The 19,519-nt window shown below is 42.6% G+C and overlaps 1 protein-coding gene across 8 annotated transcripts in view; it reads left to right on the plus strand.

Annotated features, from left to right (window-relative positions):
- The window catches only part of CFAP61 (cilia and flagella associated protein 61), a 327,205-nt gene that overhangs the window by 210,343 nt on the left and 97,343 nt on the right, over positions 1-19,519 (plus strand). For all 8 annotated transcript variants that reach the window (XM_035298462.3, XM_054255275.2, XM_078371503.1 and 5 more), the window contains 2 exons: positions 3,411-3,579; positions 12,088-12,262. In XM_035298462.3, the coding sequence (XP_035154353.3) occupies positions 3,411-3,579; positions 12,088-12,262 (344 nt within the window). The remainder of the gene's footprint in view (positions 1-3,410; positions 3,580-12,087; positions 12,263-19,519) is intronic.

Below are 19,519 nucleotides of genomic sequence, written 5' to 3' on the forward strand. Positions count from 1 at the left end.
AAAAGTCCTCTCAAGCAAGTATTAGGGGCTAAATAACACAGCCAGACTCCTTTGCCTGGGTAACTGCATGTCATCTTATTTCTTAGAAACCACATATTTCAATAATATTGAACCATAAATAGGATATGCCTTTCAAATGGTCCTCATAACCCCAATAAAAGAAACTATCTCTGATCATGGAGTCTCAAAATAACAGGTGCAAATGACATTCATAAATTTAGTAATTTAAATCCCTGATTCCAAATACTAATTTTGAACTTGTCATTAACCAGTGCTTTAATTTATTATTGTTAGGATTTTTTGAACCATTTCTGTCTTCTTTCCCCTGCCCTGGCCACTAGTGGAGGTGCTAATGGCGTGTCTGGGATGCAGCCGAAAGGAAGGCGGTGGGAGAGGAGGAGAAACAGGAAGCAGGAGAAACCCACTAATTGGAAAGTCAGCACTGATTAATTGAAAGTTAATTGTGATAGTCCATCTTCTAGGAGTGTCACAATTAATCCTTTATGCGAACTTCTAGGGTTCCTTCCAGCTCAGAAGAGTCATGACTCTAGGAGGTAGAGGTCTCCACTGACTCATCTGCGGCCCCCAGAGCTTGCTTCTAATTGCACACCTGGAGCTTTGGGCTAAGGCTTCTGACCCGAGCTTGGGGCTCTGTAACCTAGAGCAAACTATTCATCCATGCCCTTTCCAGAAATTTCCCCATCTTGCTCTTTTGCTTTTTTTTCTCCTCCTTATTATTTGTCTTCAGAACTTTCTATGAAGACAATCTTTCACATTAGTTTTGAGTCACGGTCAAGCTCACTTGAGAAACACGAAGTTTCACTGATATCCCTTCTTTGGTTCCTTCTCTCTTTTCTGGCGAAGCCTAGTGGAGGCATTTCTCTTATCACCAAGCCATGAGTCAGGCCCTGCTATGTTAGAATATTAAAGCTTATTCATTCTACTTAAAAAATAATTTTGGAAAAATATCACAATCTTCAATATATAGTTTCACTCACCTGGTGAGGGAATTAAGGAAGGTCCAGAATGGGTAGTAATATCTAGAATGGGTAGAAATCACTTACACAATGATATTTTAAACCGAGAAATGGCCAGGAATGATATCCCACACCTGTAATCCCAGCACCTTGGGAGGCCAAGGCAAGAAGATCACTTGTGCCCAGGAGTTGAAGACCAGCCTGGGCAATGTAGGGAGAGTCCCATTTCAATAAAAAATTAAAAAATTCGCCAGGCATGGTAGCCTACACCTAAGGTCCCAGCTGCTCGGGAGCCTGAGGTGGGAGGATAGCATGGGCTCTGGAGGTTGAGGCTACCATGAACCATGATTGTACCACTGTGCTGTAGGCTGGGTGACAGAGTGATTTTGTCTCAAATAAGTACATAAAATCATTCAATGTAGGAACATATTGAAACAGCAATCACCCCACATTCTTCAACACTTCCTTTTGTGACTTTGTAAAGTTTCCTAAAAATCGGTGGTCCGCACTGCCGTTGCAACTGGACAGAGCTTCACATTTTAACTCTGAAATACGCATTCTGACATGATCAATGCTACTGTCCAGCTGTCATTAAAAACATCATTGTCTTCACCCTCCACAAATTTCCTGAGAGCCCTTATCTTTGGGCACAGCCTCATAGAACAAATCCCTGTGCACTAACTGTATTTAATTGTTCCTCATCATGGATGGCATACAGTAGGGATCTGGAGCAGATCACAACAAGCTTTCGGGACTCTGTCACGAGTTGGGGAAGCCATGACAATTCCTGTGTTCCTATAAAGCTAGCAAAATGGTTTTTCACAAAAGAGGTTTCATCTCACCATCCATTATTTTCCTGTGATAGGCCAGTCCCCGATTTTCTTTTCTTCTTAAGAAGAAATTTTCTTGTCTTTAAGTTGTTTCACAGAGGCCTTTCACAGGTCCTGTAACGGGGTCTAATATGCCCCCATGACTAGAATTATCTTTGTGTGGTAAGACCAGACTTATGTGCAGATCAAAAAGAAGAAATGTTCTCTCATTACCACTTCAGAATCTTGTTTGCCACCAAGGAGGGTAAACCGGATTCTGTCTCATTAATATTATTTCGAATAATACTCTTCACATACGCATCCTGCTTAACAAAGCAGCCTGTCTTACATTCTCACAGTCACTTCTTACAGCAGTCAGCAGTGGAGGAACGTAGGTAGGGCTCATTATCTTGTGTTGAGAGGTGAGGAAACTGAAGGATAGCAGCGGGACGCTGAGTCCAGGCTTGGTGGCAAAAGAGCAGGGACACAGACCATGGCATGGTTCTTTTTGAAGAGGACCATGCTGCCAGGCATAAAAGTGGCATGCATCTCTAGTCCAAGCTACTCAGGAGGCTAAGGCAGGAGGATTGCTTGAGCTCAGGAGTTTGAGACCAGCCTGGGCAACATAGCGATATCCTGTCTCTAAAAATAAATGAATGAATAGATGAATAAATAAAAATTTTAATATTCTTATGTTAAGAGAAAAAAGGAAGAAAAGAATCATGCAGGCTAAATTTAAAAGAAGCACTTATTGTCCTGTTACCTTAGACTCTTGGTATTCAGAACAGAACCACTAAAAGCTGGTTTACAATGAGGTCAATCCTTTCAGAGAATTCTGGAAACAACCCTCACAAAACTCTTTAAATAAACCCAAAGCCACAAGAAACCCACTCTTACCACATTACATGAGAGCACGCAAACTCCAACAGATCTCAGAAAAAGAAGGCACGTGCAGCCGCAGCACTCTGAAGCCTCGGCACGAATGCCAGCCCTGGGCCTGCTGGCGGGGGAAGTCTCTGTTTCTGGAAAATCACCTCTGCCCTGCAGAGTGAACCCCAAAGTCTCCAGGGAGACTTGCTGCGAACAGAGCTCCCTCATTGCCATCTTCTTTAAGTAAAATGCGTTTTGTTGTTTTGGCAGGAAGCCATACGTTAATTCTCAGAATGAGTCATTATTGAAAAGGATTAGCAACTAGGAAGGGTTTTCGGTGTTCAAGGATTCACACCCCTGGCTTTGGGAATCCACAACAATGTTACTTTCTTCCTTCTTATTCCCTTTGAGGCTGTGGTCAATACAACAATTTAACAGCTAAAGTGAATTTATAACCACCATGAAATAGAAGCAGAAAAAGATATAATAGTGATTACACACACACACACACGCACACACACACCCTCCCAGTTGTGGGCTGACCTAAGCCAGGTGGAACAATTTAGCTTTAATGGGAAGATGTCGATTTGTGACTAAGTGTTTCATAACGAAAAATCTCCTAGTATCAGTCCTGGTAAACTCACAGCAAGAGCAGACTCAGCCCACTAGGGGACTTGAACCAGCTCACCAGATGTCTAATTAATGCCCGCTGTCAGCTGCTCAAATGTCACTTATGGAGCATCTCTCTTTGCAGCCACTGTTTTAATGATAAAGATTATGCACTGATGTCACTGTGCTCCTGGGTTAATGTCGTGGTGGGCAGAATGACCGGCATAGACCGAGCAGCCAAGCACGTTGTGCTTTCCACAGACGAGATTGTGCTTTACGACCACCTCATCCTCTGCACCGGGCAGCAGTACCAGGTAAGGCCTGGCACAGGGGGCGCAAGCCACATGTCTGGAGAGCTCCATGAGAGCCATCCATATGTTTACTGGGGCACACGCTGTCTGGGTAAAGAGCATCCCTCTGCCTGGACAGCTGCCGCTCTAAATTCATAAAAGCGCCCTTCAGGGCCCGCACACATAACCAGAATTGTGTCCGCAAACCCTCCCAGAAACCCACTCCAAGAAAAGCATTCTGCTCAAGGATGAAAATCACAGTAAGTTGGAGAAATGTCATTCTTGAAGCTGTTGTCCAAAAGTCTAACACTTACTCCTCGCCGTAGCAGCATCCAGACACAAGCAGGCATGCATTTGTGGTAAATTAATTTATGCCTCCAAGAGGCTAACACTTGGCTGTGGCAATGGGCTCTCGCAAAACTACTTCAAACATGTGCACCTGCTGTCAACCCTTATTTTATTTTGTCTCTCAGTTGTGAAAATAGGAAATCTGATCGATTGGTTTCCCAGTGTCCATGCTCTCCTTTTGGTCAGACTCTCCAGCCACGTTTGAATAAAGCATTGCTGGGTACATTGAAGCTGCTCCATGTCTTAGGGCAGCAGATTTTAATATTCCACTTTGTAACATGCATGAGTGTTTCATGTAGCCTACAGCAGTAAGGTATTTCTCCAGTGAAAGGAGGCTTATTCTGTAACTCAAGGATGAGGTCCTAGACAAGTTTGTCAAGCCCCAAGCCCATGGCCCAAGGTGGCTTTGAATGTGGCTCAACACAAATTTGTAAACTTTCTTGAAATGTTACGAGTTTTTTTTTGCAATTTTTTCTTCAGCCCATCAGCTGTCTTTATTATTAGTATATTTTATGTGTGGTCCAAGACAATTCTGCTTCTTCCAGTGTGGCCCAGGGAAGCCAAAAGATTGGACACCCCATATTAGACCATCTTGTGAACAGTTGTGGATTTGACGTGGGCCTGTGTAGGAGAGTTTCCCTGACATTGCCAAGCACAGAGGAGGCAGCCCACGAAGGAGACAGGGTCTCCTTCAGACAGGTGTTGTCATAGAGTGCTCCACAGCTCTTAGCATCACTTATCCTCTATTTTCTGCTTTGGCTGCACATTGAAATGACCTGAGGTGCTTTGAAAACACATCCATGCCTAGGCTCCGCCCCCAGAGATTGGGTTCTCTGGGTTCATCCTGTTCTAGGGTGAACCCCAGTCATCAGTATTTTTTAAGTGTCCCACATGCTTCTAACCTAAAGCTGAGAACCACAAGCTTGTAAGAATTCCTCATCTACACCTTAGAATAGCACTTCTCAAACTGTGCTGTGCACACAAATACCCTGTGCATCTTGTTAAAATGCAGATTAGGAACAGGAGGTCTTGGGATGGGGAGCCTGAGACACTACATTTTCTTTTCCTTTCTTTTCTTTTTTTCTTTCTTCCTTCCTTTTATTTCCCTCCCTCCCCCTCCCTTCCTTCCTGCCTGCCTCCCTCCCTCCCTCTCTCCCTTCCTTCTTTCCTTTCTTGTACTTTTAATTGCATTTGTTGTGTGTCGAATTTATTCCCGTGCCATAAGTTTCTGCTTCTTCCGTTTATTACAGGCTATCTTCTTCTTCTGTGCAGCCTCTTCTGGTTTAGGAACGATTTGTTTCTTTTCAATATGGTTCATCTCATTGCAGCAGGCAGCGCTCACACGTGGACTAAGCTGACCCTGAGCTCTGTGAGTCTGGTGCTTTGTTCACCTGGCTATGCTCAATGACCAGAGAATCTACATGTAAACCCTTATGTTCAGCATATCTCTCTGCGTGTTTAAGCAGTGGGAGCACTGACCCTGTGTCCAGTCCCACTGTTTGGCCTGGACACACCTGCCAACTCCACCCTGGTAGTGTCAGAATGGTGCACATTGTCTCTGTAAACATGACATCTGTCAGATACTGGGTGCATACCCTTGATGGCCTGGGCCTGGGCAGTTTCACAGGTGTTCTTCAGTGAACATGAAGATTCGAACCTCTTGATTTGCATGATTTTGTGGCATTTTCTGGGTCTAGCGAATAGTGACCCATTTTCACAGAATAAGCCAGGCCACTTAGGGAAGAGGTAGACGCCACATTTCTAACATGCTCCCAGGTGAGGCTGATGCTGCTGGTGAATAAAACCTCTGAGTAGCTTGGATCAACCCCTGAAGAATCTCTCTCCTCCATTGCCCTCCCCACCCCCTCCTCATCCTTCCTCTCTTTGCCTCTCCCCTCCCCTCCCCTTTCGTCTCTCCCCTCACCTCCCCTGTCCTCCTCTCTCCTCCCTCCCCTCCCTTCCCCTCCTCCCTCCTCTCCCCTCCCCTCCCCTCCTCTCATCCTCTCCTTCCCTCCTCTCCCCTCCTCTCCCTTTCCCTTTCCTCCTCTCTCCTCCTTTCCCTCTCCTCTCCTCTCCTCTCCTCTCTTTCCATTCTCAAAGGGTAGAAAAGGATATGTTTATGGTTAAAGGATAAACATGTACTGCAGGGAAACTTGGTTTTGTTATTTAAGTATTCCTATTATTTTTTAAAACATTAAACCAGACAGAAACACCATGCACCCCCTTAGCTTGTCTCCCTGTCACCTGCCTGCCAGGTTCCAGCTGATGCCGCGACTGCGTACTTTGGAAACCGAGTGGAAGACCCAGCCAGCTGCCCAGAGCCTCGGGCATCTGCCCATGTGTGCCCAGCTGCCCCTGCAGCTTTAGTCTGTGGCACATTAAGCTCTTGCCCTTTTTACAACGGAAAAAAAATGAAATGAAGAAGTGATAAAGGGAGTTCCAATTTAATTTTTCCAGAAGGACATAAAATCAAAGTACATAGAGTGATACAGAAAGGGCAGCTGAATTCACTGGGGAGCTCTTCTCCCCAGCCCCCCACCATTCTCTTCAACTCTCTCTTGGTTTTGTCCCAATTTTGTGATTTTTCTAAAAAACAAAATAATGAAAACAGAGCTTAAAACCAAACTAAAAAAAAAAAACCATTATAAAATATAATTACAAACTTCAACCTCTAATCAGACCTTTTAAATGCCACTCCTGACTCTAAACTGTTGTGTAATGTTTTTAATATCCAAATGCACCTCAATATTTTTTATTAGAAAATCCACGCACAAGGTAAATATGATATTGCACTTGAGTAATAAGTCTCTCTCCCAGCCCCCTCTTCCTCCCAGCCCTCTTTCCAGGGGCAACCAGTTTGAAGCATTTCTGTTCTTAGTTTTTCACTGACTACCCGCGCAAGTCCAAATACAATAAAATGTTTACAGAATGCTTTTCCTTGCTCTGTCAACTTTGGACATTATCTACAGCCTTGCCATTTTCGAGGATGAAGATTTAGCTGGCTCACTTTCCAGACTCCCTAACCCCTTCCCCACCCCTCCAGTCAATGTTGATCATTTTTGTTAGTAAACACACCCTGGTTTTGAAAACGCCTCTGAGATCACAGAGCCACTCTCCATGACTCATGGACAGTTACGGAGCAGCAGAGAAATGCCCGTCCCATGCCTGGATTTTAGGAGCCTAATAAAGAGGAAGAACAAAAATTTATCAACTCAAAGTCAAATGAGTTTGGTGTTAGCATGAGAAAACTGTGGCATGAACTGTTCATGGATGGGGGATCACTAGCAGCTGGCACGCAGGCAGGTACTTCCAAGCAAGTGAGAAAAAGAGCTGGGACTGTAATATACAGAGAGCTTGATGTGGGTCAGTGATGTGACATTGTCTCCAAAGGGGTTAATCATGTCTTAGACTGGGTCAGTAATAGTGTGGCATCCAGGATGGCACAGCACAGGTGAGAGCCTGCCATGCACCAGGGCGAGGAAAGAGCCATCTACACCAGTACTGTACCTCCGTGTAAGAGACCTGAGAAAGACGCTCCCCCATGTCATTTGACAGCACCTACTATAAAGAGCTCTCACTCTGAGAGTGATTACAGAGGAAAATAAAAGCATGCAGTCAACGAAAAGTGGCTATTTTAAAAATGGCTGCAAATTCTTTGATGCCTCTTCCATCTAAGAGGTAGAGTCTATGTGTCCTCTCCTTGAATCTGGACAGCCTTCTGACAGCCTCAGTCAACAAACTGCAAAGGACGTGACATGATGTGGCTTCTGAGGCTGAGTCACAGAGGCCATGCACTGCCTCCTGGATTGTAGCAGCTGTTTCTCCTGGAGTCCTGGGGTGCTACATGAGAAGTTCTGATGCCCTGGGCAATGGAACAAGGCCTGATGGAGAATGAGTGTGATGAATTGACAGAATTAGGCTTCAGAAAGTGGATAATAAGAAACTTCTGTGAGCTAAAAGAACTGCTTCTAACCCAATGCAAAGAAACTAAGAAACTTGAAAAAAGGTTTGACAAAATGCTAATGAGAATAGACAATTTAGAGAGGAATATGAGTGAATTAATGGAGCTGAAAAACACAACACGAGAACTTCGTGAAGTATGCACAAGTTTTAACAGTTGAATTGATTAAGCAGAAGAAAGGATATCAGAGGTCAAAGACCAACTTAAAAAAATAAAACGAGAAGACAAGGTTAGAGAAAAAAGTGTAAAGCAGAATGAGCAAAGTCTCCAAGAAATATGGGACTATGTGAAAAGACTTCATCTATGTTTGATAGGTGTACCTGAATGCGACGGAGAGAATGAATCCAAGCTGGAAAATATTCTTTAGGATATTATCCAGGAAAACTTTCCCAACCTATCAAGGCAGGTTAATACTCAACTCCAGGTAATACAGAGAACACCACAAAGATATTCCTCAAGAAGAGCAACCCCAAGGCACATAATTGTTTAGATTCACCAGGGTTGAAATGAAGGAGAAAATACTAAGGGCAGCCAGAGAGAAAGGTCAGGTTACCCACAAAGGGAAGCCTATCAGACTTACAGCAGATCTCTCAGCAGAAACCCTACAAGCCAGAAGAAAGTGGGGGCCAATATTCAACATCCTTAAAGAAAAGAACTTTCAACCCAGAATTTCATATCCAGCCAAACTAAGCTTCAGAAGTGGAGGAAAAATAAAATTTTTTGTAAACAAGCAAGTACTCAGAGATTTCATCACCACCAGGCCTATTTTACAAGAGCTTCTGAAAGAAGCACTACACACAGAAAGGAACAATCAGTATCAGCCTTTCCAAAAACGTACCAAATGGTAAAGAGCATAAACAAAAGGAAGAATCTATATCAACTAATGGGCAAAACAGTCAGCTAGCATGAAATGGCAGTATTAATCTCACATATATCAATATCAATCCTAAATTTAAATTGACTAAATGCCCCAATCAAAAGACACAGACAGGCAAATTGGATAAAAAGCCAAAACCCATCGGTACGCTGCATCCAGACCCATCTCACATGCAAGGATACACAAAGACTCAAAACAAAGGGAGGGAGGAAGATTCACTAACCAAATGGAGAGTAAAAAAAATAAAAATAAAAAAATAACAGGAGTTGCAATTCTCGTCTCTGATAAAACAGACTTTAAAGCAACAAAAGAGACAAAGAAGGACATTACATAATGGTAAAAGGATTAGTGCAACAAGAAGAGCTGACAATCCTGAATATATATGTACTCAATACAGGAGCACCCAGATACCTAAGGCAAGTTCTTAATGACTTACAAGAGACTTAGACTCCCACACAACAATAGGGGGAAACTTTAACACTCCATTGTCAATGTTAGACAGATTAACGAGACAGAATATTAACAAGGATATCCGGGATTTGAACTCAGACCTGGAACAAGTAAACTTAATAAACATTTACAGAACTCTCCACCCCAAATCCACAAAACATACATTTTTCTCAGTATCACATCACACCTATTCTCAAAGTGACCACATCATGGGAAGTAAATCACTTCTCAGCAATTGCATAGCATTTCACAGGTTTAGATGAAATATTGGTTGGCTGCATGTTTGTTATTTTCCTCCCTTATTCCTTCCTGTCTCCATTGTTAAGCATATTTATTGGCATAAAAGAGGTTTTCAATACCCATTTTTAGACTGCATTCTAGCCTGGGCAATAGAGCAAGATTCCTGTTCTCTCTCCCTCTTTCTCTTCCACTTTCTCTCTCTCTCTTTCATTTTCTTTCTTTCTTTCCTTTTTTCTTTCTTCTTTTCTTTCTTTTTCTTCCTTTCTTTATTTTTTCTCTTAAAAAAAAGAATTAGGTGGATTATCAGACTGCAATTACATTTCAAGATTGTAGTGAGCTATTTTCAATTTGGACCTTATTCCTTTTTCTCCTCTTCCTTTTATTTTTTGCCAAAACACCCACTATTTGGAATGATAACTCATTGAAACTTTTATAAATTAAGTAGCTCTCAATTTGTTCTTTCGCACTGCCACTTTCTGCCAAGGCTTTTTTGTGATTTGTTAAATCATGACTTATTAAATTGATGTAATGTTACCCAAATTTTCTTTTCTTTCATGCTACAATGCTCCTTGTAGTTCCAGTGAGGTTTCAAAACCCTGAAGCACAGTATTCAGTATTGTGCATGTCAAACCTTTTGCCAAAGCCTTCAGCGGCTGCTTTATAATAACTATGAATATCATGCTAATAACATTTCAGTGGGGTATTGCTAAACAAGTTATATTACTAATAAGAAAACTTTTCCTCCACAATTTTGGTTACAGTAAATGACCACTATTTATTGAGTTGTTCCTTTCTGCTAAATATAATATCACAGCAGCCTCTTAATGAAGAGAATTCTCTCTCCATCCAGCTTTAAACATTGGTTCTGTTTTGCTCTGTTTTATTTTAATTTAATCTAGTTTGAAATTGCATTAAATACATCATGGCAGTGTACTAAGGTTTTACAATTTCTGTTGAGGAAGTCTACAACCAAAAGTTTCCTGTCAGCTGGAGTTTAGTCCAGCCCCATGCATTTAAGCACCAGCCAGCATTTGCCTGCTTATCAAAGGAGAAAGGACTTCTCTGCCCTCATATCCATCTGGACTGCAAGTGAACTTACTGCCTGCCACAGCTCTAAGACTATTCATGCCTCATAGCCCTGAGGTCTTAGACCCTGAATGCAGCAGGCCAATTGGTATTGGTCTTCCACCACAGGCCTCAGGCTGCCTCTAAACTGCCCCTCTGCTTGCTCCCTTTTTCCTCCTCATATTCTCCAGCTAGCAGCCAATTAAAAACCAGAGGGACCAAGTGGTGGCCCATTTGGGGAAACTCAGGTCACTATTCTGTTTTATTTGGTTTTTGCAATGACACTTCTTTGTCTGATTTTAATTTGAACCAATGTAATAAAAAAATCAGGAGTCTACATGAAAACCCAAGGACCTGGCATTTCTTGGGAAGTCAGAGCTGGCCATACTGGACCCATACTCTATGTTGGCAGCAACTAGAGGGAGCTGAGTCATGGCTGAACTCTCTGGCCCGAGCATGGACCCTCCAGTTTGCCACAGTATCCTTGACACAGAAGATGTGTATCAGCTGTCATCCTTTATTGAGTTTTTACCGTTACTTTTCTTACAGTAGAGGAAAGTTGCATCTACGTCAAAAATTAGAGAAAGATGGAGGGGAATAAAGAGAAGAAGAATGTTTATCTGACAAGACAAGGAATAATTCTATACTTTTCATAACAAATAATAACCTATTTCCTTCCTTTTCTTTACTACTTAGCCCCTCTCTACCCTTGAATTTCAACCCCAGATATAATTGTTTCTGCAGCAGATTATTTTGCCAAAAATGGCCGCCACATCCAATTAAGTTACATGTCCTCTTCCAGAGCCTTGCCCCTTCTACTTGAAGAGGTGGAGTCTCTTCCCCTAATCCTGGGCAGGCTTTTATGGCTGCCTCCGTGAATCAAATATGGCGGAAGAGACACTGCTCAACTTCCAAGACTAGGTCAGAAAAGAACATGGACCTGTCTGTATTGGCTGTCTCTTTCTCAGAACACTTGCCCTTGCAACCCAGTCACCATGTTATGAGGAAGCCCATGCCACATGGAGAGGCTGCATGTAGGTGTCCTGGCCAACAACCCCAGCTCAGATCCAGCCCTCAGCCAACATCAACTGCAAGGCAAATCATGACTATTTGTTGTCACATTTGAATAGCCAGCATATTTCCCAAGGGAAAGAAAAAGGATTGAGATAGTTTAACTATCTTCAGATGATTTCAGCCTCCACCCCTGAGTCACCCTTAGCCTTTGAGTCTTCCTAGCTGATGCCCCAGACATTGTGGAACAGAAACAAACCATTCCCCACCTTGCCCTGTCTGAATTACTGTCCTGTATAACCTGGGAGCCTAATGATTCGTGTTTACCATTGAGTTTTGAAATAATTTGTGACACAGCATTACATAACCAGAGCAACTTCCTCTGAGAATTGTTTCAGGTAGGAGCTCATTCTGCCTGGTTTTTAAATTTTTTTTTCTTACATCAATTAAAATCTGATTGATTGTATCTGGGGACAGAAAAAGACATACTGAACATGCTATGTCTACTTTTTTTTTTTTTTAACTATGTCAGCACTTTGTCTGTTACCACTGAAATAAGCATTTCTCCAACATACTTCAGGTCCCATGCCCTACAGGGGCTGATATTAGTCAACACCTGACAAACAGAGAGGTTCCCAACAGCAGTCAGCGGCGGTACACGGGGAAAGTTCCTTGCAACCATTTCACTCTCAACGAGGAAGAGGATTGCTTTAAAGCGCTGACTTGGATGAGGAATAACTTCATCACCACAGAAGGTAAGGATGTCGCTAACTGTGCATCTCTTCAGAATAGCGTTTTATTTTTATAATGAGTCTCATTCTTCATCTAGTTCCAGTATATAATTAGTGCCTAATTAATTCCGACCAAATCATTCATCTGTCACGCTTTGTTTTCCAGATTAATTTACAACTTGTTGTCATTTTTGGATACCCAGCATGTTTGCTGGGGGAAAGAAAGAGGCTTGAGATAGTTTAATTATCTATAATTATTTTATTATACAAAATGAATATCCAAAGAGCAAAGCATGGCTAAAATCATTAACTAATTAAAGAATAATTTAATAAGCAAACATGTTTAGCAATTATATGGAAAATATGTCTCCTTTTGTGAAGCTGAAAAGACCTAGGGAGAAAAAGGCCTGTACTGGAAGGGCCTTTTCTTCTTTTCACAAGCCATTGTCCCCTTTCTTGGTGTTGCCTGTACAGTCCTTCCCACAAACACACAGACTCGAATTGCATGCCACTTTTTAAATCGATATGAAAAAGTAAAACATTTGTGCAAATGCCTCTGCCACTCAAAAGTGTATTCTCAAGCATCTTTCTCTCTATTGCTTGAATTTCATTGAAATCACTCAGTTAGTGAAACAACCAGAATAGGGCCTGGCTACCTTTGTGTCTTTAATGGAAACCTAGAAGTCAAGGTTTGGAAATGACCTACAGCAGCCCCTTTCTTTTGCCCGAAAGTGAGAGACGGTTAATGGCCTGGTAGAGTTTGGAGTTCAGCCCAGGGATATAAAACCACTAAGTTCCCAGAAAGTGGGCATCACTGTGTAAAATTAAACAAGTTCATTTATTTAATACACATCTGTAAATATAGTCTAATAATATTTTCTAATATAATTAATACATTAAAATTAAATATAATTTCTTCTGACTTTTGGTGGACCATTTTAGTTATTAACTTTTGCAAGTTACTACATTTACTACATTAAAAAGTTACTAATTTACTATATTCAGCATTTTCAAATGAGTATCAAATGGCATTCAATGCGTTGCAGATTCAATTTGCTGATGCTATTCATAGGCTCTTTGCCCTTAAATTCATAAATAGGATTGACCTGCAGTTTTCTCTTCTGTGCTTCGCTTGTCAGGTTTTTGGAATCAAGGGTATGCTAGTCTCATGAAGCATTTTTGGAGGCTTTCTATATTCTCTGGGGATCTGAAATACAAAGTAACTTAACAATTGGACAGAAATCACCCATAAAACCAACTGAGTCTGGAGCCTTTGGGTAGATGTGGGACGTATAGCTAGATCATACTGGCAACCCAGAGTTTTTGAATGTCATAAAGTATTTCATACTTTCATCAAAGCTGGGAATTATTATCAGTTTTGCATTTATGTATGTTTCAACCTGTTTTAACCTTTTAGTCGTTCTGTAATCACTATCCCATGATCTATGTATACTCAGAGAATTTTCTAATCAGGGACAATTCTCTAATCCACGGATTGGTGAACTGTTACTGTAAAATACCAGTTAGTAAGTATTTTAGACTTGGTTGAGCATGGTAGCTAGCACCTGTAATCCCAGCACTTTGGGGGGCTGAGGAGGAAGGATCACTTGAGCCCAGGAGTTCGAGATCAGCCTGGGCAACATGGAAAAACCCCACCTCTACAAAAAATACCAAAAAAAAAAAAAGCTGGGCATGGTGGTGTACACCTATAGTCCCAGCTACTTGGGAGGCTGAAGTGGGAGGATAAATTGAGCTTGGAAGGTCAAGGCTGCAGTGAGCTATGATTGTGCCACTGTGCTCCAGCCTCGGTGACAGAACAAGACCTTATCTTAAAAAAAATTTTTTTTAGACTTTGTAGGCCATATGGTCTCTGTTGTAACTCTTCAACTCTGCCCTTTTAGTGAGCAAGTAACTACAGGCGATATGTAAATGAATCGGCATGGTCGTGTTCCAATAAAACTGATTTACAAAGCCAGACGATGAGCTGTAGCTTGTAGTAACCTGCTTTTAGCCGTAACATTTTTGACAAGTCATTACCATTTCATCAAGTCCAGACTTCCACATGTACCATAAGTTCCCCAAAAGCACAAAAGCCAGTGGTTTATACAAAATGCACAGTACGTCTTTAAGACTGCATCCAGTCCTGTTAGCCTGCAGTGCTTTAACTTTGAACCTCTGGCTGTTTTGGGTGTTTAGACTAGGGAGCATTTGACCAAGAAAAGAACGTTTGAAAGGGGCGCTGCAAGGTCTTAAGGTGGAATGCTGAGGGCAGAGAATTTAGAAAGCCCAGAGCAAGAAGCACCATGGTCTCTTTCAAGTGCCTTCTATTGTCCTTTTGGTTCCCAGATGGGGGAAGAGCATCAGTGCTATTCTGTTGACATGGCCAGTTGTCAGAGATGGTGATGCTGTGGCAGCCCCTTAAAGGGCAGTGCTTTTTCAAGATGTGAGACTGTCTCCCAGCAGCCAGTGCATAAAGCCATTTGGAGGGCCTGCTTTTGTCCACCGACTAGCCAGGATAAGAAGTATGTGGAAATCAGTCTTACATGGTGATTTTCTCACATGTAGGTCTTACATGTAGGTGATTTTCGCCGGGTCTGGTGCTTAATGACTCCCCCGGGCACATCTCAAATACGTGCTCTTAACACTCACATGCTGGGACCAAGCTCTGGGAGCCTTCAGGGAAGCCCGACCTGGCCAAGTTAATTTAACTCTGTGTAGAGACCCTTTTCAAGTGAATTCTCAAGTAAGAAAAGTTAAGAAAAAATGCTGACATCTTGCCTTAAGAAAACTTTCTCTTGGTATCTTTTCTGTAATTTAGTCATATTCAGACAGGACTTTAGTCCCATTCATGTCTTATTCTTGCCATTATCATTCCTGCAGCATCACTGGATCACAGTCCAAATCTCAGAGCAGAGCAGGCCTCAGACAGAAAGCCCGTCCCCACCTGAGCCAAGAACCAACAACCACAGACAGAATTCTACCCACAGAGGCTCCCAGGAAATGCAGCAAACAGTAGACTCCAGGGTGAGAGGGAGGCCTCAGGGTAGAGCCTCCTAAATCCACTGTTGGCTTCCCTGGCAGGCTGAAATATGTGTAGCAGGGAGGGCATTCCATGTAGAAATACACATTCATCCAAATCGCTTCAGTCACCTCGTGACCTCTGGTTCTTAACTGAGACTTTGGGTCTATGATACTTGAGCTTCGTAACTGGGCTTTCAAATCCCTTTTCTTACTGTGGAAAACCTGGTGGTCTTTCCAGAACTGCATTTTGAAAGGAAAATGGCTGTTGTAGCATTGTTTCTGAGACATCGACAGTACCACACTTGGCTGAAGCTCCAAGCCATTTCTTTGATCATTTCAGCTCTACTTCGCCTCAATGTCACTTGTATCCAGCATAGTGCCTGGCACGTAGTACATGCACAATAACTGTTTTCATGAATGTAAGTGAAGACAGTTCAGGATGTAACTCTTTTCCTTACCCCCACATGGTGAGTTTTATCAAAACGTTTTGCATTCAGTCTAACCTAGAAATAGATGGCCAATTGAGAGGAAGATAAGAGAACCCCTGAATGAAATCGATGGTCTTCTTTAAAAAGCCATCCTCGGTAATGAGAGTAATAACATGCTGGTGAAACAGGATGACCTAAGTTCTTTATCACAAATAGCAGACATGTATAAGGCAGTCTAGCTCAGGTTCTGGAATCACATGGCTTGGGTTCAAATCTTGGGTCTGCCGTGTCCCTGGACAAGTTACTTAACTGCTTTGTGTCTCAGATTCCAGATATATCAACCTCATATGGGTTGCTGTGAGAGCAAAAAGAGATAAATGAGAGCACATGCCATGCTCAGGACAGTCTCTCATACATAGAAAGAGTTTCATAAATAGAGGCTGCCATTAGCATTGCTCCTACTACTACCTGTGATGGATTAAAGGTACCCCACAGTAGAAGTCCCAGCCCCTGCCACCAGGGCACTGATGAAGTTGAGGATATCGTCTCTATTTAAAGGCAGGGATCTGTGTCCACCAGGTGCCAGTCAGCTATGCAGGCACTGTGGCCTTCAGGAAAGCCCTGGAGGCTGTGAAGTTTGGAGAAGGCCTCTCCAGGAAAGGAGGGTTTGAGCTTAGCCTTGAAGAGGGACAGAATAAGCAGGGAGAACAGCTGGGGGAGTTTGGATTGTGTCCAAAAGACACTGTGCCAACAACGTGGGCTGGGCAGAGTCTCTGAAGGGCAGCAGCAGAAGATGAAGCTGGAGGCGTGGGCAGGGACAGGCTCTGGCCGGCTGCAAGCACCCAGCCACATCCACGTTTAGCTGGTTACCTTTTAGGAATGGGAGCTGACCAGACGGGGGCCGCTGTGCACACGTAGCACTTTGGGAAAACGGCCTTTCCGTCTGTGGTACCCATGCCAGCAGAGAGAATGGTGACCACAGGAGAAGGGCTTACCATGGGTGGCAGCAGCCGATCGGGCGAGGCAGCTGTGCATGCAGGAGCTGGCTGGAAGTGGCCATCCTTGCTGCATTTGGTGGTCTTGCTGGCACAGTCACTTCTAGCTTATTTCCAGGTCAGCTCCGAGATGTGGTTGCAGGGCTTTGCCTTAGCTCAGCTAAAGGCAGGGTCCTTGTCCGTCCCATGGCCACGAAAATGTAGGCTTGCAGACAGTTCGAAGGGTGAATAAAACAGAGTTTTATTGGGTGAAAGGACAAAGAAAAGGGCAGTGGGGGTGGGAAGCAGGATCCTCCGCAAGGCCACAGTACCCGCGAGAGTGCTTCCCGCTGCTGCCTGAATCCCGAGTTCCACAAAGGAGGAGGAGGGGCCAGGCTCCTCCCCACTGCAAATGGCATGGACTTCCTGAGGCTCCACCCCAGTGTGCAGGTTGTTTGGAGTTTTTCTAGGCACCCCCTCCCACCTGGCTGTCTCACTGGCATTTGAAGCTAGAAGCTAGAAGTCTGGCACATGATTGAAAGCAAGGAGTAGGGTTGTGTTCCTGCACATTTGAAAGGTCATACAGAGCTATCGGTGACCGTCCTGGACATTTCAGTCCTTGCTTTTTCCTCATGTCACCCTAATAACACCAGGAGGAATGTGAACGGTTTTCATCATGGTTTATTTTCACTCCCTCAGTGCTAATTTCCCTTTTTCTAAATAGTTTAGCATGTGAGTTGGGGCAAGGGAGCCGAGGAGAGTGAAAAATCATTTCATTGTGTCCATTGGCTGCTGTTGGGTGACATGTCCCTCCAGGAATCACACCCTGAATCCTGGCAAACACCGAAGCTGATATTACTAAAACCCAGGATGTGAGGGGAGAATGATGGAGGGATTGTTCTAGAAGGACAGTGGATATTGGGCATCAAGAACAAGAGATGTTCCCAGGAGGAAGTCGGCTCTCCTCTCAACTTCTGCCCACTGCAGACACACACACATCCGACCCCAGAGTGTAACTCCTTCCACAGTCACTGTTTTATTTAACCATCTTCTGCTTCCAAAGAAGAGCACAGTGGTTCTGTGATGGAATTAGTTCTGCCAGAGGACATGGCTTTCTGGGCTGTAGAATTGGATGGATTTATAGAAGTAAATTACCCTAAACTATTAGAACTGCTCCAGTGCATTGAGAAGAGCTGACATTCCAGGCTCAAATCCTGCTTTCAGCTGCAAGCTAAACCTGGAGTGTTCCACTGGGGGGTTTCTGATAGAACCCAGCAACTCATACATTATAACAGTTTATGGCACTAATTGAAACTAATTGAAATTCATCTGCTATTACCTCTGTACTTTCCATAAAAATGAAAAGTAGGGTGGAAGTAAAGTTACAAAAAAATAAACTGCCTTAATGGCTCAAAATGGATCAATTATTTTCATCTTCAGCTAAATACAGTTTACTGCCTTATTAAAAGCATGTTTGTAGGAAAAGTATAACATTAAAATTCCACTGCGTGCATCTTCAAACAAAGCCTTTGTTATGTTATATCTAATATATTCTTCCCTTTTTATTCAGCAGAGCAGAATGGGACAGGTCACGCTTTGGGCATAGAAGTCTTATGCTTTGACTTCTAAAAAGTTAAAAGAGCATTCTCTGGTGTTCTATTTGTGGGCCAGGTATATACATATGTTTTTGCTTTTTTTCCTTTTTGTTTTTTTTTTTGTTTGTTTTTTTGAAACAGAGTCTTACTCTGCCATCCAGGCTGGAGTGCAGTGGTGTGATCTTGGCTCACTGCAACCTCTGCCTCCTGGGTTCAAGTGATTCTCCTGCCTCAGCCTCCTGAGAAGCAGGCATGTCCCACCACACCCAGCTAATTTTTGTATTTTTAGTAGAGATGGGGTTTCATCATGTTGGCCAGGCTGGACTCGAACTCCTGACCTCAAGTGATCTGCCCACCTCAGCTTCCCAGAGTGCTGGGATTACAGGCACGAGCCACCATGCTCAACCTATTTTTTTAATGAGTGTTTATGTCACAATTTATTAATATTCTGTGATCTCTACTTAAAAGTATTTCATTATCTAGTTATTTGCTGAAGACATTTAGCCATATAAAATGCCAGTTGGAGTATATTTTAATAACATGTTACACGTCCATCTGCAAGTGTATTGCAGTGCTGTGAGTCCTGGTTTTGAAACAGACTCACGGGGTTTGAGTCCTGCTGACCCACCTGCTTGCCATGTGACCTTGAGCTCATGATTTAACCTCTCCATACCAGCCTGTTCTGAAGATGAATGAGTCATATGTAATCACTGTATGTCTCTTTTGAAGCAGAAAAAGGAAATATAATTCTTCATTAAAATACAAAAGAATAGGTCGAAACCCATATAAATCATTTAAAATATGTAAACTATAAAATGTAGCATATAATTCTTGTTTCTCTGGCCTTAAAAATATAATAACTGTGAAGAAAATATCATGTTAGTATTGTGGACATAAATCCTGAATTTATTTCTTATACTCTTGGGATCTGACTTCATGGCCAGACCACCAGACCAGCAAATCTTTCCCTTCAAGTCCTGATTTTCTCCTTGGAGACGCTTCATCTTTAGAGCATTGAGCTTGACCATGAAATGGCAGCAGGGCACACTTTCCAGGTGGTTAAAAGTAAAACCCTCAGTTCAAAAGAATAAAATGCCTTTTTAGCATCTACTCAAAATATATTCTTTAAAAAGTTCTTTCATTAGTTTTTGGATATATCTATGACTAAAAAAATTAGCACATTATTTTATCTATTAAACTTAATTGGGAAATCAACTCAGCTTTCCTTTCCTGCAAAGTCATTTTCCCTTTAATTGTTTTCTA

The sequence above is a fragment of the Callithrix jacchus genome, chromosome 5, assembly GCF_049354715.1.
Source record: "Callithrix jacchus isolate 240 chromosome 5, calJac240_pri, whole genome shotgun sequence".
In the NCBI taxonomy this organism is placed as follows: Eukaryota; Metazoa; Chordata; class Mammalia; order Primates; family Cebidae; genus Callithrix; species Callithrix jacchus.